Source organism: Epinephelus moara, chromosome 5, assembly GCF_006386435.1.
Source record: "Epinephelus moara isolate mb chromosome 5, YSFRI_EMoa_1.0, whole genome shotgun sequence".
Taxonomy (NCBI): Eukaryota; Metazoa; Chordata; class Actinopteri; order Perciformes; family Serranidae; genus Epinephelus; species Epinephelus moara.
The window spans coordinates 38494961-38521695 of NC_065510.1; the positions used below are offsets into that span (position 1 = coordinate 38494961).

General features: G+C 42.8%; 1 protein-coding gene across 9 annotated transcripts in view; it reads left to right on the top strand.

Moving 5' to 3' along the window:
* LOC126389660 (nuclear factor 1 X-type-like) overlaps positions 1 to 26735 on the top strand; it is a 121362-nt gene that overhangs the window by 28200 nt on the left and 66427 nt on the right. For 7 of the 9 annotated variants that reach the window (XM_050043374.1, XM_050043371.1, XM_050043370.1 and 4 more), the window contains one exon: positions 10175 to 10706. In XM_050043374.1, coding sequence (XP_049899331.1) covers positions 10175 to 10706 — 532 coding nt within the window. Of the gene's footprint in view, positions 1 to 8559; positions 9341 to 10174; positions 10707 to 14022; positions 14658 to 26735 lie in introns of those variants that run through there. The other 2 variants (XM_050043377.1, XM_050043373.1) reach the window with 2 other exon arrangements.

Here is a 26735-nt window from a genome sequence, read left to right on the forward strand (position 1 = left end):
CCTGCCGCACTTTTCAAAAATATTTAAAAAGTTGGCTGCTGTTAAAGCATATAAACGTGACCTAACACACGTATAAACCGCAGCAACTCGGTGTACTTTTTCTTGTGTGAAAGGAGAATGTTCCACTAACACCCTGCTCAACAATCAAGGAAGCAATCAATCATCCAAAAACAGGGAAAATACTCACAGTGAAGGTGGTATGGATAAATGAGCCAACTGGCTTCCTGCAAATTATACTTTTAATACTAAACGCTGACAGATGAAATAATGGTTTTACTAACTGTAGCAGATAAATAAAAAGTATAATTTATAGATGGGATACTTTCCCTTTAAGGGAAGTATCAGGGCATGAGTTGCGGCATGAGTGGCTGAGAGTGTGTGTGTGAGAGAGAGAGAGTGGAGTAGATAGAAGAAGAGGAGAGAGAGGGTGAAAGGAGTTTCTGCACTTGCCTGTCTGGCAATGGCTGAGGAATGAGTGCACAAGTTTGAGTCTGGGTGAGTCAAGCTGTGTGAGAGAGAAGCAGCGAGGAAAAGGAGGGGAGAGGGAGTTCCACCGTGAAAGGAGCGAGGGGGAGCAGAGGGAGAGATGCAAGGAGATGGGTAGCAATCGAGATAGTGAGAGCACAGGCAGTTGGTAGAGGGATGGTTGAAGTGCAGCAACAATATGGAGTACAGGGAAGGGAAAAAGTGTTAGAGAGAGAGAAGGGCTGCAGAGTAAGAGGTGAAAGAAATAAAAGAAGGAATGGAAGAGTTAGGTGATTGTTGGGGGGGGGGGGGTACAGAATGAATGTGTGAGTTGGGCAAGTGGTGAAGCATTTGCATAAAGGGTGAGGGCACTCTGCCCGGCTTTGGGGAGAGGTTGGCATCTCGCCTTGCCGACTGGCAGAACGAGGACCAGGGAGGAATAAAAGAATGAGGGGGAGCGAAAGAGTGCGAGAGAAAAGTCTCTCAATAGTGCATCTCTTGTGTGAGGAGAAGCAGGCCTTGGCTGCTGTTGGAGCAGGGCATGGAAGGGAGGGATATCGGGTTTCATTATCTGCTTGATTCCTGCTGTATTTGCTAACCATGAGGTTCAAAGCCCTCTCTGCAGCTGTAGGCAGGGCATGGTAGCCAGTGTGTGCCGCTGGCATGTGCCGACTGGAACACTGTAGGTGTGTGCGGCATGCGCTTCGGTTAGGAGTGAGACAGAGAGTGCGAGACAGACGCTCTCCTTCCCTGTATAATTGAAGCAGAAAGCTGCCGGACTCTGCTATCACCCCTCTCTCTCACACACACACACACTCCCAAGTATCACACTGCCTACTTGACCTTATCAGGAATGGCCGCCCTTGTCGAGGGGAAACGCTGTACTCTCAGTTTTACTGCAACGTCCTGTCGGAAAATGCCACACCAACGGTACGTGTGTGTGTGTGTGCGTGTGTGTGTGTTTGATTCAGTTTATGTGTGTATTTGCCATGGTGACGCTACAGAATCCTCATAATGTAAACACACGCACGGTACACATGCGGTAGTCTATATGCATTCACTTAGCATGCATGTAATCCTATACTGGCCCATAGCCGCAGCCACATGTTGAAATGGTTTTATTAAATCATTGTTTGCAACATGCAGCGCCAGAATCTCCTAATTCAGTTTGAAATCTATAATTTTGCCCAGTTTTATTTATACCACGATAACATCATCCCCTAACAGAAACATTCTTTCTAATTGACGGCACTGTTATCAAGATTAACATTCAGTTTAGCGTTAAAAGAAGTAAATGTATACTGTTTCACACGGTCCTCGCAGCATAGTTTGGTGTATACAGTGTTTAAGTTTTGAATTCCTTTCACCAAGTCTGAGCCAAAACCCCCCCAAATATATTTAATTGATGATCATCATAAAATGTATTTTTAAGTCGTCTAAATTAAATTCAGTTGTCCAAATATGTTCTGAATATAAATTAGGAATATAACTCACTTGTGCGGTTAAAGTTATGTTTATAATTAACTGTATAAGGTGAAATTTTTGCAGATGGGGCAGAGAGTTATAGAAAAACCACACAAACCTCAAGAAAATCCTGGCTGAATAAATTTTGGATACTAAAAAGAATCATAAAGAGCCCTTGATCTTATCTTTGATGTGCTTACATTTGAGGCTGAAAAAGTCTGCCCAGACAAATCCATCGCGCAAACGTGAAAGCATATTTGAGTATAATATTACCCAGGTCTGCAGTCATGTCAGAAGCCCCAGCTTGCTATCAGTCCTTGTGTCTCTGGAGCTGTTTAAAGCTCGCTCGCTCTGTCTTTCCCTCTCAGCCTCATGCCACAAATGGCTTCCAGACTTTCACACATAGTAATGCTTCAGTGTGTAAACAGGCGTAATTACAAACGATGCGCAGACACACTTTTAACATCAATCTGTGCCGATGGGAGAAAGAGAGCAGAAAGAGGGGAAGTTTTTTTCCTCTTCCAGTGAGTAGATGAATGGATGAAAAGGTTTGGAGCTGGATGGAAATAGAAGGACTGGCAGTGATGAGAAGTTAAGGAGGAAATTTTTAAGAAGAATAATGTGTGTCTGTATGTGAATGTGTGTGGGCTTAAATAAGTGAATAAGTGAATGAAAGGGGGGAAAAAAAGACACTGATTTTTTTTGTCTCTTTCCAAGGAAATAGTAGTTTATGTCAACTTGTCCGTAATTATTTTATATCCCTGTGGATTGTGAGGTTACTAACCCATCACCTCTTAATGGCAGGGTGTTACTCACCACTCGTCAGGCCTGCGCACCTTCTTTTTCCTGCACTGTTGGCAATAAATATATGGAAACTTTGCTCAGTCCAAAGAAGCTTTTTTTCCTCTGCTTCCTTTTTCTTTTTTAACAGAATAGAGAGAATGGCATTATGCCTGTACTGTGTTAAAATGACCCGATACCACTTTTGTATGTGAAGTTTAGAGTGATGAGGCAAGATTTGAAAAACATTTGATTTGTATACAAAGCACAAACAGCTCAGGAAACTTAAAACCCTAATTATTCCAGACCATCTCAAGTGGTCAGAGCACACACACACACACACACACACACACACACACACACACACACACACAAAGGGAAAATAGCTCAGATCTCTCACAGTCTTTCCTTTACATCACCACAGTACTTGTCAATATGTGATTTCACACAGCAGATGTCAAAGTTAAATTCCAGCCGTGACACGTCCTGACACGCTGTAACCTTCATCAGCTTTGTGTGTGTGTGTGTGTGTGTGTGTGTGTGTGTGTGTGTGTGTGTGTGTGTGTGTGTGTGAGTGAGAGAGAGAGAGATTCTGAGCCTTATCTTACAGGATCATCCTGAATAGAGTTAACAAAAGACTTGTGTGTGAGACAAATATAATTTAATCAGACAAATCCTGCTCTCAGTTACCTCCTTGTAGCATTTAAAAAAAAAAATTAAAATTCAGTTTAGCATTTGTCTTTGTAATTAGATTTTCTGAAGAAATGTTGCTAAAATAAAATGCTGGAAGAGCAAAGGGCTAATATGTCTCAGTGTTTCCTGTTCTTAATGCAAATATGTGGTTAAATAAAATAATGATAATTATTATTATTGTTATTCTTATTATTAATAATAAGAATAATAATGAATATAAATTAGATTCAATTCATGATCGTGTATTTACAAAGAAACAGCAATTTAAAATGATTATGATTAAAATGTTCCAAATTTTCCAATTCATACGACAATAATGAAAAGTTTGATCAAATGTATGAGAATTTTAATTTAAAACTGTCCCTTTGTTTAAAAACAGATTAAAATATACACATTTTCTGGATATGAGTATTTATAAATTTACAGTTGCAATTGTTTATGTTTTAATTTGTATACTATTTTTTGTAAGAATTTTTAATTTAAAAATAACTAGTTTAAACTTTAAACCACAGTTTCCATGGAATTTATATTATTCAGATCATGTTGGTGGTAAAAGTACAATAATATAATATACTGTAATATCAATAGAAATTATGAATTAGGTCCATGTATTAATATGATTGAAAGGAGACTTGTAAAACTGTTTGATGAGGCAAGACTTAATTTAAAAAAAGAATTGTTTAAATTTATTACTTTCTATTCATTATTAAATTCCATTTTGTCTTTTGTTAGACTCACAATTTAACAATAAAAAGAATAAAATAAAAAATAAGTGAACTGTGTAATATAAAGCCAAGTAGGCCTGCTTAAAATCTCCTGCCTGCAGCCCAGTGAGAACACACTGAATGGATGTTGACTCACAATCAAGGCGTCCTCCTCATGCAGGTTGTGGCATCAAATAAATGTGTGACCTGATCTGATCTTTCTTCCCACGTGCCCTATGCAGATGTCAGCCCTTTGACGTTTATTTGCATACCATTAATACCACAAATTCATCTCAGGTAATTGCTTATTAGAGCTGTTGACAACAGTGTGGGAAATAGGCCCGAGTGACGGTAGGTAAAATCAACTGTATGCAAATAAAGCCCATACACAGGATCTAATCGTCTTTTTAAAATTGGCACTAAGGTGTTAATAGTCTATCTAAAATGTTAAAACGCTAAATTGGCAGCATTAAAACACCTGCAGTAACTTGTGGGGAAAAGCTGCATAAACGCTTCTGTGCAAATGCATTAGTTTTGTTTGTTCTGGTGGATGTTTGTCTGCACTGAGGTCAGACTTTACGCTGTTTTTAATTAGCTCTGCTACGACACACACACGTCCTTTAAATCCCGTTTCGACTTTTAGTATAAGTTTGACCCTTTTTGTTTAACGTAGGCCGCACGAGACTGAGGCTGAGAGCAGACCGCTGGCAGAGCTCGAGCTCAGTTTTCTCTCCGTGGGAAAGAGGAACCTTACATTTTAACATTTTCTGATATTTAGAGCAGGTTTATTGTCAAAAGCGACACATATTGTCTATTTTAATGAACTCAAAATATAAAGAGTTACTAACAGACAGACGGGCAGAGGTTAACAACGCCGTCCGTTGAGGTTAACAGACAGAGAGAGACAGCCGTTATCAGCCATAACTAACGTTACGCCGGTGTTTGGAGATTATAATTTTCCAGTGAACACGGTAACCGAGGTAGGTTTCTTGCCTTTTAAGGTGAGAGTATTAATTTATATTGTTTCACAAATGTATAGACGCAGGGTGCAGGCCGTTTGAAGCTCAAGGACAGGCCACAGAGGGATTCGTGTGCTCCACTGACGTTGCACGGTTAACTCCTTCAGCCAAAACCTTGATAGAATTTAGTATTGGTGTTTAAACAGTAGTTAAATAAGCAAAATACCTTTCAACGATAGTATGTGCTTACTTAAAACCTGGATTTTTTCCCCTCTTTTTTTCATTTTAGTTCTTTATTTTTAGGGCTCATTTCGTAGTTTCTAACTGTAGGACATTTAGGATATTCTTAGCAGCCAGCCTTACATACATGAAAAAAGGTCTAATGGGCCAATTTGCACTAGGCACTGTTTTTTAATCTCTGTTTTGTAGTTTAATACCATCAAAATATTGAATACAACAATTTCAGATTTTATAGGTTTCCTTTGTCTTGTGTTTCTGGCAGTTACTGCTGCTCCAAGCTTGGCCCTGTTAATAAAACCTGAGGTGGTTTTCATTTCTCTCCTGCTCTCTGAGTTGTACCCTGTCAGGGCAGGAGGGGAGATTGTCTTGCCCAGCCTGGCGAACAAAGGTCGCCGTTTTCTGAAAGACAGAGCATGGCATGCAGAGATAAGATGAGCTCCCGCTCAAATTATTGCAGAGCAGATACCTAAAGAGTCCAGTGGCCAAGGCCTGAAAAACTGCCACACTCCGTTCTGCCTGAAGAACTCTGGGCAAACAGGAGAAACCCTCGCTAATGAGCTGAAGGAAATATGGGTTTGAAAATGTCAAAAAAAAAAAGGACACATTAAATAGTAGGGTGCCACACAGACTCATTTCTTTGCCAAAATCATAAAACATCTTGCTTTAACTGCAAATTGTGCACAGACCTCAATGCCTGTGTTATGCTGTTGTGTATAATATTGTATTTGGTCCAGTTTATGATCATAATAGGCCTGGTCGTGGATTTAACTAAGTGGTTTTAAAAATAAGCATTTTTTTTAAGGATTACATATTTCATTCAAATAGTATTTGCTTAATAATATGGATTAATGTGTAGTCTCATAATAGGTTTCTGTCAGTTTTTCATCCTCTTTTTGTTATATAAAGAGTTAAGGAGAGTTATATTACTGAAAAAATGTTGCAGGGCTGGAACCACAAAAGCAAATGTGTTACTAGTTTGAATGAACAAAGGAGAGGTTTGGATTTCCCTGATAGTAATCTTGGTTATTATCATTTTGCCTGTCAGTAATGGCATGATGATATTACAGGAAGTGACTGTAATACTTGGCACATATCACTCCTTTTCTTTGTCTGAGGCCCATTCATCAAAAAGTCTAGATCCCCTCAGTCTTTTCAAATAAGCGACAAGCACACCTCCGTCATTATTCTTCAAAAACAAAAACAAACACACACATCCTCTTTAATTCCATCTCCTCATGTTGCTTTTGCCCATATTTTTTTTTCTTGCCTCCGCCATCTTCTCTCATTCCCACATTTTTCACGTGTTCAGTGTGGCTGTGTGAGGCAGGCGTATGTTAGCATGAACAATCGGCACCCGGCCCGGCTCAGCCCGGTCCAGATGGGGTCTGCACCCCCCCAGCAGTAGCAGTGACGAGCCAGTCAGCCAGCCAGGCAGCCAGCTAGCCAGCTAGCTACCCACCCGGTTAGCCAACCAGTCATTCACCCAGCCAGTCATGTACCCTCTCAGCCAACCTAACAGCCAGCTTGCCAGCCAGTCAGTGGACCAGCCAGTCATCCAGGCTGCGGCTCCTCTGTCAGACAGTGACAGAGGGAGCAGGCCAGGCTAAATCTGATGGTCCTGGGAGCCAACCAGAGGACTCTGGTCTTTGTAGGGCGTTCACACAGACAGCCTGTCCCGTTGCACAGCAGGGGGCTTCAACCCACAATCAAATGGCCGGGCCCTCAACTTTGCCACATGACAAGTTAGCTTTTTGTGGCTGCCCATTGCAGAGATTCCAGTTTTGACAATGTCTCTGTAATTCCTATGAGCCCTATGGACTAATTTGGACAGCGTAAATGAGAAAATGCGCTCCTTTTTTGTAATTTGGAAGGATGACATTTAAATGCACTTCTAATGAGAAGAGGGGTCCGTACGTATTTCATCCATACATCAGATTATATTGAATTGATCCTTGGTGAGAGCCTTTGTCTCTCAAATATCTCTCCCATGGTGCACTGGGCACAGCTTGTCCCTGAGGTCATGTGGGTCAGCCAATGAGGATGAGACAAAGCGCTTGCCAGGGCAGCTATACAGCCGTGTGCTAGAGTGCTCCCTCACTTTCCGCTGCTGTTCAATCCCAATCATGTCATTGTGTACTTCATAATGCAACACGATGAAAATATGGGCAATTTACTGGCTGCAGTAGGAGACTGTAATTCTTTTCGCTATTACAAAGACCAGCGTATCTGAATCTGAAAGCATTAGACTAAGCTTTGTGAATTACAGGGAAGCGGTATGGCCTGTTTTAGACAGTTTTAATATCCGCTTGCCTTGCCTTGTTAAACAGCTTAACATGTATAGGCTACTTACATGAAGCCGTCCACCACAGCATTTTCAGCCGTCATTGTCCACTGAATCCTGTCTCTCACCCACAAATAGGACTGCTCTCTAATTTGGTAACAGAAACTTTTAATGTGTTGCTGTGTCTGTGCTGTTGGGGCTTTTAAAGTGGAGTAACAAAAAAAAGAGAGGAAGAGAAGGGGCCAGTTTGGATGTGAGAGTGCATTTTGAAACAGGAGAGCATGTTTTTGGATGGTATTTTTTGTTGGGGGGGTAACGGGCATTTTCTTCCCCCTCCTCTCTTTGTTTGTGTGGTAAATCCAGGAGCAGCTGCTGGTCTCAGGGTCTAGTGGGATTTTGGGCCTGTGTTTTCTCATGCCATCCCATGCCAAGGTGGTGTAACGCGAGCAGAGAGAGAGGGAGAGAGAGGGGTGTTTCTGGAGGGGGAGAGTAGGGTGGCGGGGGGTTGCAGTTGGAGAGCGAGCTGGTTTGTTGGGATGGCTGTGACCACGCTGGTGACGAAGGCGATGAAGGGGGGTGGGAGGGCGTAGGGGGGCTTTAGAAGGCGGGTGCTGTCTGGATTGGATGCATGTAAAATTAATATCCTCTGGACTTTGCCTTTGCACTAGATTGGAACTTGTCTATTTGGCTAATGACGTGCCTTCTGCCTGCACCACACACAGTCCCCGTCTCTCCCCCTCCCTCCCTCTCTCTCTCTCTCTCTCTCTCTCTCTCTCTCTCTTTCTCTCTCTCTCTCTCTCCCTCTCTCTCTCTCCACTACCAGCCACCAACCATCCACCCCCCCCCCCCACCGCTTTGCTTCTCCCTCTGCCATCTCTCTCTTCCCTCCCTTTCAGCGCTGGGAGCGTGCGTATTGGCTGGGCTGTTTGAGACTCGGTGCCAAATAGGTGGGCCCTCTGCATGTTGGCACAGACTCAGTCAATGGTTAGAGAAGGAAAGTGGAGAGGAAGAGAGAGACAGAGTTGGAGAGAAAGAGGGGGAAAAAAGAAGCTGCACTCGGGTTTGCCAGCGGTCGTGCACACTCTTCCAACATTGATTCGGTCCTCTTGTTTTGTTTTTTTTTTCCTTCTTCTTCTCCTCCGTCCGCACCCCCCTTGTCCAGCTCTCTCTCTCCCTCTCCGTGAGTCTTATGCAGATCCCACAGAACTGAACCAATAGCACGCGCCGCTTTGCCAAGCATTTTTTGTTGTTGTTTTTTCATCAAGATATTTTTTCTGCATATTTTTACAAACAAACAAAGAGGCTTGTTTAAGTTTTTGACAATTTTATCCTTTTTGCTGCAATATCTGTTTTGTTTTGTTTGTGCCTGTCCAGCTCTTTTTTTTTTTTTTTTTTTTAAATCCTTTTAGACAGAGAGATTGCTGAACTTCTCTACACTCTCCTTCTGTTGTGCTCTTGAACAGCACCTCTCCTGCAGCTCCTGCTACAGTACCTCCTGTGTTCCTGTGCTGGTATTACACTGCGCCCCCTTGGCCTGTCTCCTCTTTCTCAGCTTTTTTTCCCCCCTGCTGCTTTTATTGGACAGTTCCTCAGCTTCTCTTTTTGCTTACATTTTTTTACCCTCAGTCTTTTGTTTTCTAATACACGCAGCATTACTTCAGCGCCTTTGATTCAACAACCCAGTTGTTGTCCTCGTGGTGCATTTTAAGTTTCTTTGCAATCGCCGGGTGAATTTATGATGAGAGAGCAAAATGGTAACTACCATGTTATTCTTGTTTTATTCACATATGTTTTGTGGTAGCGACTGTTTTTAGATCATTTTGAATGCAGACGCAGTTACGTTATTTTTTGTAAGAAATTTTATGTTTAATTTTAATAATATTTGGGATGTGAGTTCTCTATTATTTGTGTTGTTTGCATATAGTTTGTGTAGTCAGTCTGCATTATATTCTATAAATTCTACAATTAAATTAAAAAAAAAAAAAATTTAGGTATCGATATTAAATAAAATATTTTTAGAATTAGTGTTTCCTAGTTTTTGATATGAAGTGTTTTTTGTAGTTTTGTAATGGGTGAACGCAACCAACATGTTTGTTTATATGTGTTTATTGAGGCAGGCACATAAATGTTTACACTGCAATTATTTAAAGGACAGCCTCACAGTAAATACTTTATCTTTTACCACTTAGTCTTTAAGTATTGTGTTGCTCTGTGTTTTGTAAAGTGTGTCCTTCAATGTACTGTGTCTGTGTAAGGTAGAGAGTGTAAAGCATCTCTCTCTCTCTCACTTCTCTCTCTCACTCTCTCTCTCTTTCTCTCTCTCTCTCTCTCTCTCTCTCTCTCTCTCTCTCTCTCTCTCGGCACCTCTCGCTCATTCTCTCCCTCCGCTCACACAGAGCAGGCGCCGCTCCTCCATGCTGCGTGCCGGTGCTAACTGCCTCTCTTCTCTCTTCCCTTCCTCACCCCCACTCCCTCTCTCCCCATCCTTCTCTCCCCCATTCTCACCCTCTCTCTCCACTGCCTCCTCCTGCTTCCCCCCCTCCTCCCTGTCCTCCTCCACCCTCCCTCCCTCCACCTCCCTCATCCAGGATGAATTCCACCCCTTCATCGAGGCCCTGCTGCCCCATGTCCGCGCCTTTGCCTACACCTGGTTCAACCTGCAGGCCCGCAAGCGCAAATACTTCAAGAAGCATGAGAAGCGCATGTCCAAGGAGGAAGAGCGCGCAGTGAAGGATGAGCTGCTGGGGGAGAAGCCAGAGATCAAGCAGAAGTGGGCCTCGCGCCTGCTGGCCAAGCTCCGCAAGGACATCCGGCCTGAGTTCCGTGAGGACTTTGTGCTCACCATCACGGGGAAAAAGCCCCCCTGCTGCGTGCTGTCCAACCCCGACCAGAAGGGCAAGATCCGTCGCATCGACTGCCTGCGCCAGGCTGACAAGGTGTGGCGGCTGGACCTGGTGATGGTCATCCTGTTCAAGGGCAGCCCGCTGGAGAGCACGGACGGGGAACGGCTGGTCAAGTCACCACAGTGCACCAACCCTGGCCTGTGCGTCCAGCCGCACCACATCGGAGTGTCCGTCAAGGAGCTGGACCTCTACCTGGCCTACTTCGTCCACACGCCAGGTATGTGGCCAACTGGAAACTAGACACTAATAAGGAAGGATGCCAATGCATAAACACTCGTCATACATGCCCGTGTGCATGTGCATTTAGATGTACACACACATTTGCATTATCACACACATGCTCACACACATGCTCACACCGAACACAGAAAAACTTGATTGTGTGACACAGAATTAAACAGAGGGAATGACAGAAATTAAAATACATAAAGATAAACCTTAATGTAAAGATAAGTAATACGTTTCAGAAACACGCTAAAAAGGTATAAAAATTAAAGGAAATAATTAAAATTATTATTAAGCTATCCAATATTTTCAGATGAAATTTGTGAATTTAGGGAAGTTTTTATTTAACAATATTCTTTTAAATAAAGCAAACAGCTACCTCTTAGCAACGCAGTTAATATCAGTACTTGTTTTTATTCCCTTAACAAACGGCAGATAGTTTTGCTATTTGTCTTTTCTGTCTTTTTCCTTTTTTTCTTCTGTTTCTTGGTGTTTGTTTACATGACAACATAGTATCAACAGTAATAAAAAGAATATGTGAGTGTGTGTCAGGGGCATTCAGCCAGCGTGCTCTGGCAAGTACAAGTTCATTTTTCTGAGCGAGGCATTTGCGGCTTCATATGAGCATGTATTTTGTGTTTTTTTATAGGAAGGAATTTGCATGCCTGTGTGTGTGTGAGTGTTTTTTTTATGAGATGATCACCACTGTCAAATTGTGTGTTTTTGTGCGATGAGTGAGAGTCGCTGTTTATAAGATTGTACTCAGTCTGTCGAAGTGTATGTGCCACGATAAGGCCATTGTAGCCAGGGATCGTCATTTGGCCACAGCCCAGATTGTGCGTGTGTGTGTGCTTGAGAGAGAGAGAGAGCAGAGCTGCGAGTCTCCTGCTCTCAGGCCGCAGGCTGCTGCCGCCTTCACCGTCTGCCTGAACGCTAGCACCACGTTGGACCTGGCTGCCAAACACACACTCACACACAAAACGCCAGTGCTCACAGACAGCCAGTACTATTGCAGCCACCTTCACACCCATACACACACACATACAAACACAGCTAAATAAAGATACACGCATTTGATTAAAAAAAAAAAAGAAAAAAGAAAAACAACTCTGTCATCTTTGTAGCGCACTTTCACACGTAGAGCCAAACACGGTTTTAGTCACGATTGCGTACACACACCCACACATCACGCACACTAGGCCAAGGACTATCATAGATACAGTTTGATACAGCCAAACATTGTTGTATCTCAGCCACCATCATGGATACACACACTCACACTCGGCCAAACATCGCTGTAGCCTCCAGTGCGCGTACTCTATACACACAGCCAAAACACTGGCTGTGTTGTAGTTTTTTCCCCCCACATTGCAAAAAACACTGTCACAGCAACCACACACACGCACACATGAAACACATTTCACAGCCAAATCCCCCAAATACACACTGCTTCACCATTTGCTGGCTACGTATACATACAAACACACGCTCATGACCTAATATTATCTCAGCTGGAATTTTCTGGAAATTTCAAACAGTGACTCAACCAGCGTCACACACACACACACACACACACACACACACACACACACACACACACACACACACACACGCACACACTCAAGCTCATATATATACAGCACATCCCAGTCATTGCCCAAACACACACTCACTCTCTGCCTAGGCAGAACTCTTATGGTAGCCCGCTAACACGAGTGTAGCCAAATGCTATCACAGCCGTGCCTCAGTCTCTCTCTCTCTCTCTCTCTTTCTCTCTTTTTCTCCCTCTCTCTCTCTCTGACACACACAAAATCTCAGTCCAGGCCAAACACCTCATGCAGCCCGAGCCAAACCCTGGCAGCAGCTCCAGCTTGTTGGTCTGTCTGTGGCGGTGATAAACCGTAGGTAGCGGGCAGTCCTGACTTTGACTGAGGAAATCTGTCTTACTGTTGTAGTGGCATTTTTTCTCATATATTTTCTCTTAAATATTAATGTTTGATTTATTTTTTTTTCACTGACTTTATTATTGCACTATAAAAAAGGAAAGTGTTTTTATAATGACCGATTGTGGATGCTGGATTGTTGCTTAGATTATTATGAAATATACAGCACTATTAAACACTATTTGTCTTGTAAATGATCAGACTACACTAAATTATGGCATTATGTTTGCTTAATCTTAGCTCAGGATAAAAGATGTTTGTAAATTGAATAATACACCTGATCTAGAAAGACGTGGCCTTACTGTTACATTTTTAGTTTTGGAAATTAAATTATTATTAAAGTGTTTGATATTTTAATATATATAATTAAAGCAATTACATAGTTTCTTTCGCCCTACTTAATTTTCAGAAGTTATTGAGAGGGCATAATGGTCCTCCTATTATGCTGGATGCAGAAACAAAACACACACTCCACCTAAGAGCAGGAAATCTTTTATTTGTGGTATTAAACTGCATATACTACTATGAGTAACAAGAGATCTTTTCCTAAAGAAAAACTAGTGAGTGATGGTGGCTACGGTTATCTGTATATGACTGAATGTAAAAAGAGAAGCAATATTGGATTATTTCATTCATTTTTTTTACATATTCTGGGAAACTACAAACACAAGCAAATTGTAAATATCTCATGATCAATTTTCTCTACTTCTTCTGACATCATTGGCTTCCCAGTTTTCAGTTTGTTGCTACGCACTCGTCGCTACTGTACTTTGGTTAGCAGCAGTACAGCAAAACACATGGCTGCTTGGAGAGGCTGCCCAGTGCGCTGCCCATTCATAATATAGACTTACTGTGTGCTCTGTCTTATCTTATCTGGCTAACACAGTGTGCCTCGGTACTTTTATCTGCCTCCAAAGAGCCCGTGCTCAGTTAAGTCCTAGTTGGAGAGACACTCTGGGGTCTGCAGACAGAGAGAGAGAGGGACAGAGGGAGAAACAAAGGGCAAACCTCTGTCTCCAAACCTGCCATAAGATTGCCACTATCATCACACTTGGTTCTCATTCACTTTTAAGTTGTAAATGTGTACTTGTGAGCAAACGGGCATAAAGGCCTGCATTTATCTGTCACATTTATCTGTTACAGTGACGTGTGGTTACATTTTTTTGCCTCAGTCGCGCAGTGAATGACAAGATGTGCTCATTGTTTGTTTTTGTTTGGTTTGCGTTTTGTCGGTCTTTAGCATCTCTGTCTTCCTCGCTCCTCTTTGATCCCGTGCACACTTTTGTTTTGTCTCCTTAAACATCGCCCTCATTGTTGCTCTCACAGAGGTAAAGCCTCTGCTGATCTCTTTTGTTTATATTGTAGGAGACACAGAGAGAGAGAGAGGGAGAGAGAGCGCGTTGGAAAGGAGAAGAGGCTGCGATAGTGATTGTTCTGTTTGGCAGCGCCCGAGCCCCGTTGGTGTGGGAAGAAGAGAAAGACGTCTTGTGTTTTGTTTATGACAGAGTGGCAAAAGCTGCCACGGGGAATCTCTGGGCTTGCCGTCAGGCTTTCTCAGGCTGTTCTGCAGCCAGCCAGCCTTTGAGATCCTCTCTGTTACGGAGCATAACACACTGCATCCGTAACAGAACAAACCACGCTGCCACAATACACAACCATCTCCCCCTGTTTTTCAGGCACCTCAGATAAAGGGCAGCAAACCAGACAGAGAAACGTGTCTTTGAACATTGTAACTGAAATACTGGCAGAGAATAAAAGGAAGAGTGGCTGTGGTGCAGTACAGTGAGTAATGCATTATTTTTAGAGTTTTATTAAGAGTGAATGACTGGTATTATAATGGAGATTGTGGTCTGGAAGAGCCAAAGGTCTGCCACACACTGGCAAGATCCCTTTGATAACCCATGAATGGAGTGTGTTGGATAAGCTTCGTTGTAGTTTATATATAATTCTCACTGCTGTTAGTCTGACTACTGCATAGGTGGGTCCACTTGTACACCATCTGAAGAGAAATCATTTAGCAGCTTTTCATAATGTTCACTGGACTATTTGATTTATAACCTTTGTGCTGTTTTAGCTTAAACTCAGCACATTTCTGATTTATTCAAGGTTGGAAAAATAAAAGATTAAGAAAAGAAAAAAACATTTGTGAGGTCCAAAGTTAGCTCAGTGCACTTAGTCATATTTTGGACCTCATTCTTACTGCTTTCTTTTTTTTTTTCAAGTTTCTTTCTTTTGTACGCGGTAAGTGTGATCATGAAAAGATGTTTCAAATGTGTTTCCAATCAAAAGTGCAGTACAGGAAATTTGCAGTCACTCCGAGGGAGGTGTGAAATGTGCTCGCCGTGCCATTTCTGCCATGACCGCTCCACACTCCACGCTCTACAGTGCCAGATCCCGCCTCCCTCTTGCTATAGCAATAGTCATGCCTTGGACGGCGCTGTGAGAAAGCCCAGAGAAACCCTAGCGCTGCGGCCAACCCCCCCCCCCCGTCCAACTTGCTGACCACGGGAAGGATTCACAAATAAAAACCCCACTTTTGTTCATCAATGTGGAAAACTCCTGGAGAATCCTGGATTTATGGGGGGGGGGGGAGAAAAGTAGAAATAGGAGAGAGAAACAGATAAAAGGAGAGGCATCTTGATAGTGATGGCTGACATGATGAATGGCTTGCAACGTGTTAAAAGTTGACAGGATACTCTGATGGATTCCACAGGTTCCCACTGCTCCGTGGCTCAGTATTTCTTTTTTTCCTGTGAAAATAATCTGTTCTTAATTACTTCCTGGATCTCTTCTCCGGCTCCCATGACATCACAAGGGTTGAGCGGACTGTCCGTGTGTGTAAGTGTTTTTGTTTGTGTCTGTGTGTGTGCACATCTTAGGATGACCCTCAGCAGTGAAGTAAGCATTGAGTTTTGATTAAATGAAATCTCGACACCGGGGGAGACGGTCAGGTCTGAAGCTTTTGTATTGTGTGTGGTGGGAACAGGGCCCACGCCGGCTAAGAAAAGCTCTCCACATGCAGAGCGGCTTTGGCATCAGTAAATGTTCGCTGATGGCTCTCGTTTAGCTGGGCCTGCATCTTCTTTTGCGCGTCTCTGTCTTTCTGTCTGGCCTCAGGGGCACGTCGAGGTGGCTACATATCAAATCTGAAGGGTTAAGATAGAGGGAGAGCCCCGTCACATTAGAGAGACAGAGTGAGAGGGAGTCTTCTCACACTATTCTTGGCTTCGGAAAAAAGTCTGTGTATTTGGATAGCTAATGGTATTGGGCTAGCCAAAGCCCTGTTGTGTGCTCAGTCGCTCCAAAACATGCACACACACACACACACACACACAGACGAGAGGCTAACATTGGGGTGTCACAGACGTACATAGATCGGTCCAAAACCGCAGGGTCTGCATTTATCTCATGAGACCATGATGACACAAGCAGACTCGAGGGAAAATAAAAAAACATGAGAAAGGCGAGTCAAAGACAATGTTGTTATGTTTGGTCTCCCATTAAATTGACCAGTGAAAACTGGCATGCTCCACGATACGGTGCCTTTGTCCTAGAAACAGCCTCCCTGCTTTTTTTGTTTTTTTACATAACGATCATAAGCCTCAGTTTCTTTGGCTGCGTCTGACTCGGGAGAGAGTAAAACCCCTGAAAATTTCTGGTCTAGCCGCATCTGTTTCCTTTTGTGTGAAGAGTTTTAGCGTTGGGAGATATGAGGTAAACAGATTATTCCAGTGAAATCGGGAGGCCATCATCGCGGTGGAACAGACAAATGAGGCAGTTTGTGCTATTTGGCTCTTTTATCAGTTTTTCTCTGATCCCCTCTTTCTTTTTGAATGAACTCAGCCGTCAGATTGTTCCTGTTTCTCAGTAGCAGCTCTCCATTGTAAAGCCAACACAGGTAGAAAAGCAGAAGAATTGACAGATATTCTTCAGCTTTGTGTTTTGCGTTTGTTCTGGATGAAAGACAGAAATGTTATCTCGGTGTCAAATTAAGTACTGCACATGGTTTCTTCATTGCTAATGGTGCAAACCTTTTTTTCTTTGTGGTATTCCACTTTAATACAGCATTTATCATTTTGAATTACAACTACCTTGTTTCTGTAGTAATTAATATTTCTACAAAATAACGGTTACATTAAGCAGTGTCAGATTTAGAGTTCCCATGTACTTTTATATCTGTAATTAGGCCCAGATAGAATGTGTTATAATATATTATGATAATGTAAATACGTTTAGCGTTATTATTATTTGAAAAATTAATGATAATGCAATAAATGGTCATGTGATCTGTGGAATGGTATTTATAGAAATGCTTAGCAAGTTCTAATTTTGTCTAAAGGGAAAAAAGGGTGTTTTCACACGCTGCTGAACCCTGTCTAATACCTACTGTTGAGATTTAATTACACATTAAAACACATTAAAACACATTAACGATTGTCAAATAAAAATGGGTGTAGGCTAAGCTAAGCACGCAGTGATAAAAACTGCATTCTCTGCTTGAGCTGAGTGGGCTTTTTTGCGTTTTTTTATTTGGAAAAAAAACCTAGAGAGCAAAAAAAAGGGAGTAAGAAAGGGAGTGAAAGGAGGAGAAGAAAGGGAAAGAAAGAGGTTATTTAGAAAGGAGAGAGTCAGAAGCAGCGAGGGGGTGGTATTGTCTGTATTAATACTGTGTCTTCCCAGTGCCGGGTCTCTTTTCAGGCTTTTGTAGCGGCGCCAACCATGAAATGTGTCTGTCCCCAAAAACCATATACCCACTCAGGAGGGTTTCCCGACCTCAGAGAGACAGAGAGGAGGAGGAGGAGGAGGAGAAGAAGCAGGAGAAAGAGTGCAGTGGCCAATGCTCACTGTCAGGCAGGCCAGCCAGAAAAGAGAGAGAGCCAGGGAACATGCCTTATTCACCGGGCTGCACTCACAGCAAGGCCCTGGCATCGGCTGCTAAGTCTGGCTAACAACACTATTCAGCACCACACAGCCATAGTCATGCTAGAATGAGAGTCACAATACTGCATTTTAAATCCAAAGCACAATTACTCTTCTTTTTGTTGTTCTTATTCAGTTTTTCCCATGGAGTTATTTTTCCTGTAAGTAGCGGCTTTGCGGAGTTTTTGTTGCTGAATAAAAAGTTAGGTCAATACTGATTTAGAAATAAAAGAAAACAACCTTTATTTCATTTTATTTTGCACATGTGGGTTGTAGAATAAAGAAATGATTATGTGGGCGAGTTTAGCGCTGATGTTCAGAAAGTGAGAGGAGTTGAGAGGAGTTGTGTCGTCGGCCGTTTTTGGCACGATGCTATCTCTCTGTATGGAAGACGCCAAATTTTCATACACAGTCCCTGCCAACCTCCTCCCTCTGATCCTCGCTTTCTTCTCTTTTCTTTTCTTTCTTTCACTTGTTCCCCTTTTCTTTTATTCCTCTTTAGGGTTCAAATGAATGCCCTCCCCTAGCCTCATTAGCACCCTGGACTCCTGTTTGCTGCTACAGAAAAATGTATAATAACTTGTAAGCACAAACATTTTAGTGCTCAATAGGACCATTATCCTTGTTTTTCATGAAAGCAGGCCATCATGGGCTGTGAGCCTTGACTGAGGTTTTTTTTTTTTTTTTTTTTTACTTCTCTGATGTTTCTTTCATTTAGTATGCAAAGATGTTTTGCCACTAAACATTCGGTTGATATATGTTCACAAAGACTGGCATCCTGCCTTTTTAACGGTATCTTTACATTTCACATGTGATCACAGGCTATGTTTATATTTTTTGAGTAGAGGCATTATTATAGGGGCTGTGAGGCTTGATTGCAGTTTAGTTTCTCTTTTGTTTTGTGTAAATTTATTGCCATCACTTTATGAGATTTTGAAAACATTTAATTTGACCACTGATTGAGTTTGGTCACTTAATTTTTTCTGGTTAAAACATTTCAAATCAAAGGTGGTAGTTTTTTGTTTTGTTTTTAAACCAGATTTTGTATGCCGTTTTTCAGTTTAAAATGTCTTGAGCTGTTTCGCAGCAGGCCACCCGTTCTTCTTGAGAGACAACCTTCACAAGGGGCATCGTTTGGTGTTCGTTACACCGTGAGAAGGAGAGCAGTTTTGAGAAGACAGAAAGTGGGGTGGGGGGCGAATGAGCAAGCAAGCTGAGAAGCACAACAGAATGCAGAGAATCAAATTTGGCATGCGTCTGTGTAAGCGAGTAAGCTTCAAANATGGGGGGTGTAGTTAAGTAGAGGATGAGATGGAGGGGGTTGGTGGGTGAGGTTGAGGGGGCGAGGAGGATGGGGGGGGTGGTGTTTGGTAGAGTGTCCCTCAATGACGACTTGAAAAACAGGCCGGTAAATAAATGGAGTGGCAGTAAACAAGGCTCGGCGCTTCATCAAAAGACTCCATTCATCTGTGAACAGGAGAGTCTCTCTTTTCTCTGAGGAGACAGAGAAAGGAACCCACTGACGCTGACGAGAGGACGGCGCTTGTTTAGATAACAGGATGAGTTTGGAGTGGAATGGCGTTAGTGTGTGTGTGTGTGTGTGTGTGTGTGTGTGTTTGTTCATGTTTGTAGGAGTTTAGAGGGGGTGTAGAGCAGGTGGGAGGTGGACACAGTCTTAACGAGTGCGGTAAGGTGGGGGTAGAAATAGTGTGTTTTTTGTTTGTTCTTCATCACTAGCATGGATTCAGGGAAGACTTGTGTTTTGGGGGTTAGAATTGTGGGATAGGCTGATGACAGTACGTGTTTGTGTGTCTAGTACAAAGCGGTGTAGGGGGTGGTGTGCTTTTGGCAAGGCTTATGTGCGTGTACGCACAGACGTGCATGTGTGTGAGAGAGTGCATATGTGCATATGTCTCCGTCTGCTCATTATACATGCTTATTTTTTCCAGACCGAGTGCTATGCTCTATTTTGCATGATTTACAGTCTTATGAGCCAAGCAGCAGGTCTTTTTTTATGAGCGAGAGAGAGAGTTTGGAAAGAGCAGAGTCTTGGGGTCTCAGGGACACCGCGGTGAACCGGCCACAGCAAGGTGCCGTGCATCGCTCTCTGCTTCAGCTGTTCATAATTCAACCTGTCAGCCGGTCGGCCAAGGGAGCCAGGTGTACACTAAGTGCTATAAAGTCCTTTTGTGCATTTCCGTCATGCAAACTTTTTAATTAAGAGGAGATGAATTCATGAATATAAAGATCAGGGTTAAGTCACCTCCAACCACTTAGTGAATTCTGAGACTACTTCTGAAAGAGCAGGGCAGAGAAGCCAAGACAAAGTGGCGTCTTTCAAAAGCTTTAATTCAGCCTATGTGTAATTGTGCCACATTTTAGTGTGAATGTTAACAATTCTTACTCCTTTTTTAACTTGCCTATAATTGAAATGGAAAAAAAAGAACTTGAACTCGTTTAAGAGCACATCTTGTTTAGAGCAATGGCCTTGTGGAGTAAGATATGAGATGTGCATCTGTCATTTTAACTCGAATGATCTGACAGCTGAGCTTTATACTTTTCAATTCCAACTTCAGAGTATATACATTCATCTTGTCATTCACGTTGCCAAGAGACTCTTTTAAAAGCCCTTTCTGGAGGTTATCAGCAGCAACCAGCACACGCACTCTCTCAGTTTCTCTGCTGCCTATCTTTTATGGGTTATCAATGATGTTATTTTAATGTCCTTCCATTGATACATCTTTATCTAAACAGGTCTTTTTTATTTGACTCCTTTAGAACCCCAGGATTGATTTAAAGGTTGCCATAGCACTCAGGAACCCCCCTTTCGTCTCTGTATCCTCTGTCTTGCCACCCCAAAGTCCCCCTCCCTAGCCCACCGCCTGTTCCCCTCACGTTTATTGGACCCAAATTTGGCTGGCACCATGGCAACCAAGGCTCCCAGGGAACCTTGCCTGGGTAGAATCCAAGGTGCCTCCAGGGTGGCACTGGCTGGCGTTGTCTGCGTCAACGGGCTGTCGCCGCGGCAGGTTGCTACGACAAGGCCAGCCCAGCTCTGGCCTGCCGCAGCCGCATTGGGAGTGCTAGCTTGCTAACCTCCGTTAACTAACTACCAGCTAACATGACCTGCCATATCCAGTGACATTAGCCACCGGTTCCAGTGCTGCAGGCCTCGGCGACTGCAGCACGGGGGAAGCAGGGGAAGCATTTCACCAGTACGCATATTGATGTGGCATGGCTGGGTGCCCAGTGCTGCCTCCCACATGAGAGAACACAGGAGAGAGAGAGAGACGAGAGAGTGAGAGAGAGAAAGACAGCACAGAGATGCATTTTCAATGTATAATATATGAGCGTATATGTTTTTTGAACAATGCCTTTCTCCTGTGGTGTGTAAATATTCAGCTGCGCATATTTGGCTTTGCATGTCTTGCCAAAATGCGTATATTTAAATGCATGATTATGATGTGTACAGCACTGTGCATCTGTTGAGGCAATATGGTTTTATGACTGATACTGAAAACTATCAGTAGACCAACATTGTGAACAAGAGATGAAATTCATTCATGAGGTCTTATTGTTTTATTGTGTTTTTCCACACAGTACTTTTTTCTCCATGAAATGTGTATGTGTGCACGGCTGTACGGCTTCCTGTGTGAAAGTGAATGTATGGTCATCTGCTTCACCCTGTTTGATTGCAAACAAAACAAGCAGGTGACACACAGAGTCCTCATACTTAATGTGGTGATTATGTTAGTGTGATCCAGATTGTATGCTAAATAGAAAGGACACTTGTGCATGTTTGTATTTATTTGCGCTTCCTCCAGATACAATAGAAATCCTGCAACACTTTGGGCACATTGTCTCATTGCATGGACTGGCACCTGGAGCCCATGCATCCACCCACCCACCCACATATTGCTAAAACCTGGGTAGTCCCTGGGTAGGCTAGTTCAGTGGGGATCCATGTGGCGCTCATCTTTACCTCAGCTTTTCCCAGCTGGGCTTTTCTACCGTGGCACAGTGAGCATAGGAAACTGCAGGGTCCTGCTGACCTAAAGCATCTTCACACGATGTCTTTCCAATTTACCCTGCCCTGGCAATTGACAATTTGCCAAAAAATAGTACAAGAAATTGCCAAAATCAGCACTTGGGAGGAAGCTATACACAGTGTCTATATTTAGGCAGAGCGGAGTGCTTTTGATTCTCTTTGGCGCACATAATCTGAGGCCCAGCTCTTTTGTGTGAGATAGAGTGTTGGCGTTATAGTCATGGGTAAATAGCAGGCTGCCATGGTGAACCCAGCTTTATTTTCCAATGTAAAGTAAATACAGCACATAATCAAAAGCTAAAAGTGGTGCTTGACATTGTGAATGAAATGAAAGAAAAGTATGTCTCTCTTTTTCATATTATCAAAACTGCAGTTCAGGTAGCACTCTTTCTCCTACCTAAAGAGACTCTGACTAAAAGTCTGCTGCTCTCTGTACAATACATTCCAGATCTTAACTGCACAGAGGGTGGGTAGGGCAACACATTGACTCTGCAGGGAAGGAATGGATATCTCATCACTCTGCTTTCTTAAACTATGAGTCAGTATCCGTAATTGGTCACGGGCCAGTCACTGCTACAGTAGGTCTCCACTTGATGAAAGTAGCAGTGCACAATTTGCCTGAGCTTGGGTTCAGATTAACAAGAAAGTTTGCAGAAGTTTATGGACAGTTTAGTCACAACTCTGTATTGTGAGTGTCTCCATGATGGTTCGGTCTCATCCATTTTTAACCACTCCTTTGCCTCTGTACCCCCCCCCCCCCCCCCTCTTTGTGAGGACAAAGTCAGTGTTCCTTCCTCACTCTAAGTGAGTTCAGCCTGTGGCAGGGAGACAGTGGATTCGTCATGCGAGGTGTGTAAGGAGATATGGTGTGTGATCCATGACGGGGCTGGCGGCAGTGTGCACGCTCAGCGCTGCCAGCCAGTGTAAAGAGGCCAGAGGTAGAAAGTTGAACAGAGGGAGAAAAGTTTGAGACTACATCGGTTGAGACTACGTAAACAGGAGATGGAGTATTATTAAGTTGCTCCATCCTTGTTTGTGTCTCTTTTTTTTCTCTAGTCTCTCTCTGTGTTCCTCCTGACCTGAAATTGGGGGTTAGATTGAGGATAGTGACGGACTAATGAGACCCCTTTCCTGCAATTACCCTCCTCTCTCCTATTCTCTGTCTCTCTGTTTCCCTCTCCCTCTCAAATCCTCTCTTTAGCTTTGTCTCTTCATCTTATTTATTTGCTCTTTCATTAAACTAATCATTCTGTTTCCATCTCTCCTGTCTTCTGTTTTGCCTTCCTTTGCTGTCACCTTCTTAGAAAGTAGTGGTAAATCAAGGTGGCACTTCATCTTTAAAAGCAACATGATGGTCAATTAAAGAAATCTGGTCCTAATTTGTGGTAGATTGCTATCTGAGATGTTGGATGGAAACACTGCTTGTTAATAAAGAAAAAATGCAGAGCTGTGCTCCTTTTCTCTTTGTTCCCTCCTTTGTTTTCATTTGATTGGGTTTTTTTATTTTGGCCTTTTCTCCACTCGGGTTGAAAATAGTTTTCTTTTTCCTTTATTTCTTTTCTCTTTAATGCAATCTGAATCACAGTTTCTCAGAATCAAGAGTACGATTTTTATTATATGTAATGAGTTTTTGAAAGTGTGTTTTCTTTAAACTGTACATGCTTGAGTCTTAGTTATTGGCATACTGGCAGTGAATCCTGGTATATAGGATAATTCTTTCTTTCAACACACTCATTTGTGGTTTAAACTGCCCTTTTAACCACAGGAGGACTTTTGTGTATTACCGTGTATAACTGGAGGTGCACATGAAAAAGAACATGATTTCTTTTCCTTTCATGGTGCCTGGCCGCTGTTTGTGTTTAGTTTGGTTGCTAGCCTGCTGTGTCTTTCTCCTCACTGTGCGCTGGCCATGAAATGGAGCAGAATTGTCAAGGGTTTGGTTGCCCTTGCTGCTTTTTATATATATAATGATCAACTGTCATGGTTTGCTCCTAGCTTCCAGCTGCCTTGGCACGGGGGGGCTGAATAACAGCAGGGTGGCTAACTGAGGCAGGTTAAATCCCTGTTGGTCGACAGGCACCCAACCTGTTTAAGTGGCCTTGAACAAGACACTGAATCCCTACCAGCTCCAGAGGTGCTACTCCGTATCCAACCCTAACCTCTGACCCCCCTGAGCATGGCAACTAGAGTAAAGAATTTTTACAGGGGATCAATGAGGTATCACATCACTAGTAGCTCCTAGTGTAGCTCCATGCTCTTTGGATGGTAAATGCCTTGCACAGGTGCTAATGGGATGCTACCTTCTAGCCTAGCGCCAACTGCTTCACATCCTATCTCCTAGTCTTGTGCCAAGTAAAAGTCACTCTGCATGCTAAATCCTTGCCTAGTGCACAGTGCTAACAAGTCCCAATCTAAGCTGATCCTTATTAATACAGTGGGTCATGATCAGCCTAAAAGCTAGCATACAGCGGCCCTCTATGTGGCCTGGTGTTATTGCGGGGTCAGCTCAATGACAGCCTGAGAGAGAGAAGGATGAGGAAGAAGATGAATGAGTTGCTGAGTTCTGACTGTATGTGACACATGTGTGGCTGTTGTTGATTAAAAGTTGTTGTTGTTGTAATTGCGGGGCTTAAAATGCCAGGTGGCGGATGTGTCCCGCTAATCCCCTATCTAATTTCGAGGTCCAGGGGTGAAGCTCTTAATCCGAAACACACACATACGCTCACTCATAGTCTTGCAAACACACATATGCACATACACACACACATCCCCCCACAAAGACACATATGCACATACACATGTCCTCGGTCCGCTTTGTTAATTATATGTGCACAGAGTTTTGAAAATCTCAGAAAACTGTTCAGTTTTTTTGCAAGATCTTAAAAGAATCCCTTGTACATAATACAGAAAACTCTGGCAACACATACACAACAAACAAAAACACATAAAAATGATTAACGTCAAAGGTTTGACCTTACCCCGCAGATGCACTTTTATCTGTTTGTTTTTCTTGATGGACTGAGCATCTGTGTGTGGCCTTATGGCCATGTTTATGTAGGATGGCTTTAACTGAGGATGCATACTGTCCTCATCTCTACGCACACACAAACAGACAGGGCCCACATCATTTTATACAAGTCAGTATCATTCTTTCTCCCTCTTTTGCTTTCTCTTTGTCTTTGTCTCTCCTGTGTTTATTTTTATGACTTCAGTGGTTTACAGGGTTGTTGCTGCACACTCAGGCCGTATAAAGGTACACTTGAGATAGAGTAAAGTGTCATGGTGACAGGGAGATAAGAGGGTTGACTGGCGGCTCCACCCTTTACCTCAGTTCACCCTTGCTCCGCTCCACTCTACTGTATGTGGGTCAACCACACAGTGCACACAGTGCACACAGTGCACACAGTGGATAGCTACATTATAACATAAGGAGGCCTTACTGGGGAGGGGGAAGGGGGTGTTACTTTATGACTGTTATTCTTCTTTTTTGCTTCCCTTGGATTTTAGCTCTCTCTGTCTGAGGCATCTTTCTCAGCGCAACACTTTTTCAGTGCCTTTCATTGAGGTTTTATGTGACTTTGACTCATATCTCAGTGTAACTTAATCATAGCTTTCATGTTTTACTCAGGGTATTTTCAGGGTATCTGTTATGCTTTTACTGTCTGAAGTTGCGTAAATGTACGGCCTTAAAAATAACAGAATTTCCTTCACCATGAAGTAACAGGTTTGTTTGGACTTCTAAAACCTGTTGATAACAGGGCTAAAATTACTTAATTCTGTGTATATACACTTCCACCACAGCCGCTGCCAGGTATGACCAAAATTTCAGCAAACTTCAGAAAAAAAACCCCATTTATTAACATTTATTCAGTTTAAAATGCGTTATAGTATCATTTCACCTGTACCGTAATGTACAGTGAAAGTATTTCTAACTTAGTCTTAGGAGCATTTTGAGCAGCCACTTTGCAAACCTCACATGGAAATGTTTTTTTTTTTTTTTGTTAGCTTGTTTTTTAATTTCTTACCTAGGACTTCTTTGATGATATCACATGACTTACTTACTATAATGTGAGTCTTTCTTTACCCTTTTTGGCTACCCCAAGTACCGGTACTGTACCAGCACATATAGTCATGCATCAAATTCTAAGCAGCTAGCTTGACCACAGTGTGCCATTGCCCTGTGCTGCTCTGTGTCTGTCTGTGCGCTGTCAGCGTGAGTATACGCAAGGCTTCAGTGTCCTGTTTGTGCCACAACGTTATCAGTTATAAATTTGTTTTTCACTGCATGAGAAAATGGACGTGTGGCATGAGAGCAATTACGGGAGTCCCAGGGTCAGTGCTGGCAACTCTACACAACATATTTTCTGTACCAAGTTACCTGCGCTGGTGCATGAGCTGAGAGTTATGTGCACAGCTCAAATTTTACGTGCACTACCGTGCATATGTGCACGGTATTTTGAGCCCTGTGATAGCTTTATTTTTTTTAGCACATCAGAGTTCAGAGCCTATCTCTTTCTCTTTTCTTTCTCCCTGCCTATCTGCCTCTCGGTGGCAGGTGTGGTGGCCATGTGTTTTAAGTATGTGTAGTAGTTTATAGCCCAAGCTAAGAGGGGGAGGGAGGGAGGAGGAGCCGCCTTGCCCCAGGCGTAGGGTCATCTCAGGTGAAATGTCTCTCTGGGTATGTGGGCGTGACCTCAAATAGAAGAGGGAGGAGTCTGAGGAGGAGTCTGTTGACACAACAAAATAGATAGGAAGTTTGTTATAGGAAGATAGATCAGGAAACCTGTCAGTAACCAATATTTGTACATTCTTAGCACAAAAGTCTCATCAAATATAGTTCAAATTCCATCCTTTAATTTGTATGTAGTTATATACTTTAGCTTATGTGTATGAGCATTCCAGTGGCAGGAATGAAAGTCTTGAGAATTAAATAAAGAAGGAAAGAAAGTGGGTGGGAGACGGGGGAATAACTCCTTTTGGCCTCTGGCTGTACTGTGGATGCAGAAGTAGTTCCTAATAAAGGAGAAATATGCATCTGAGTGATACATTGAGTGACCGGGACAGTGTGAAGTGTTGTGAATTCTCAGTGACAGCAGTGAGATGTGTGTTC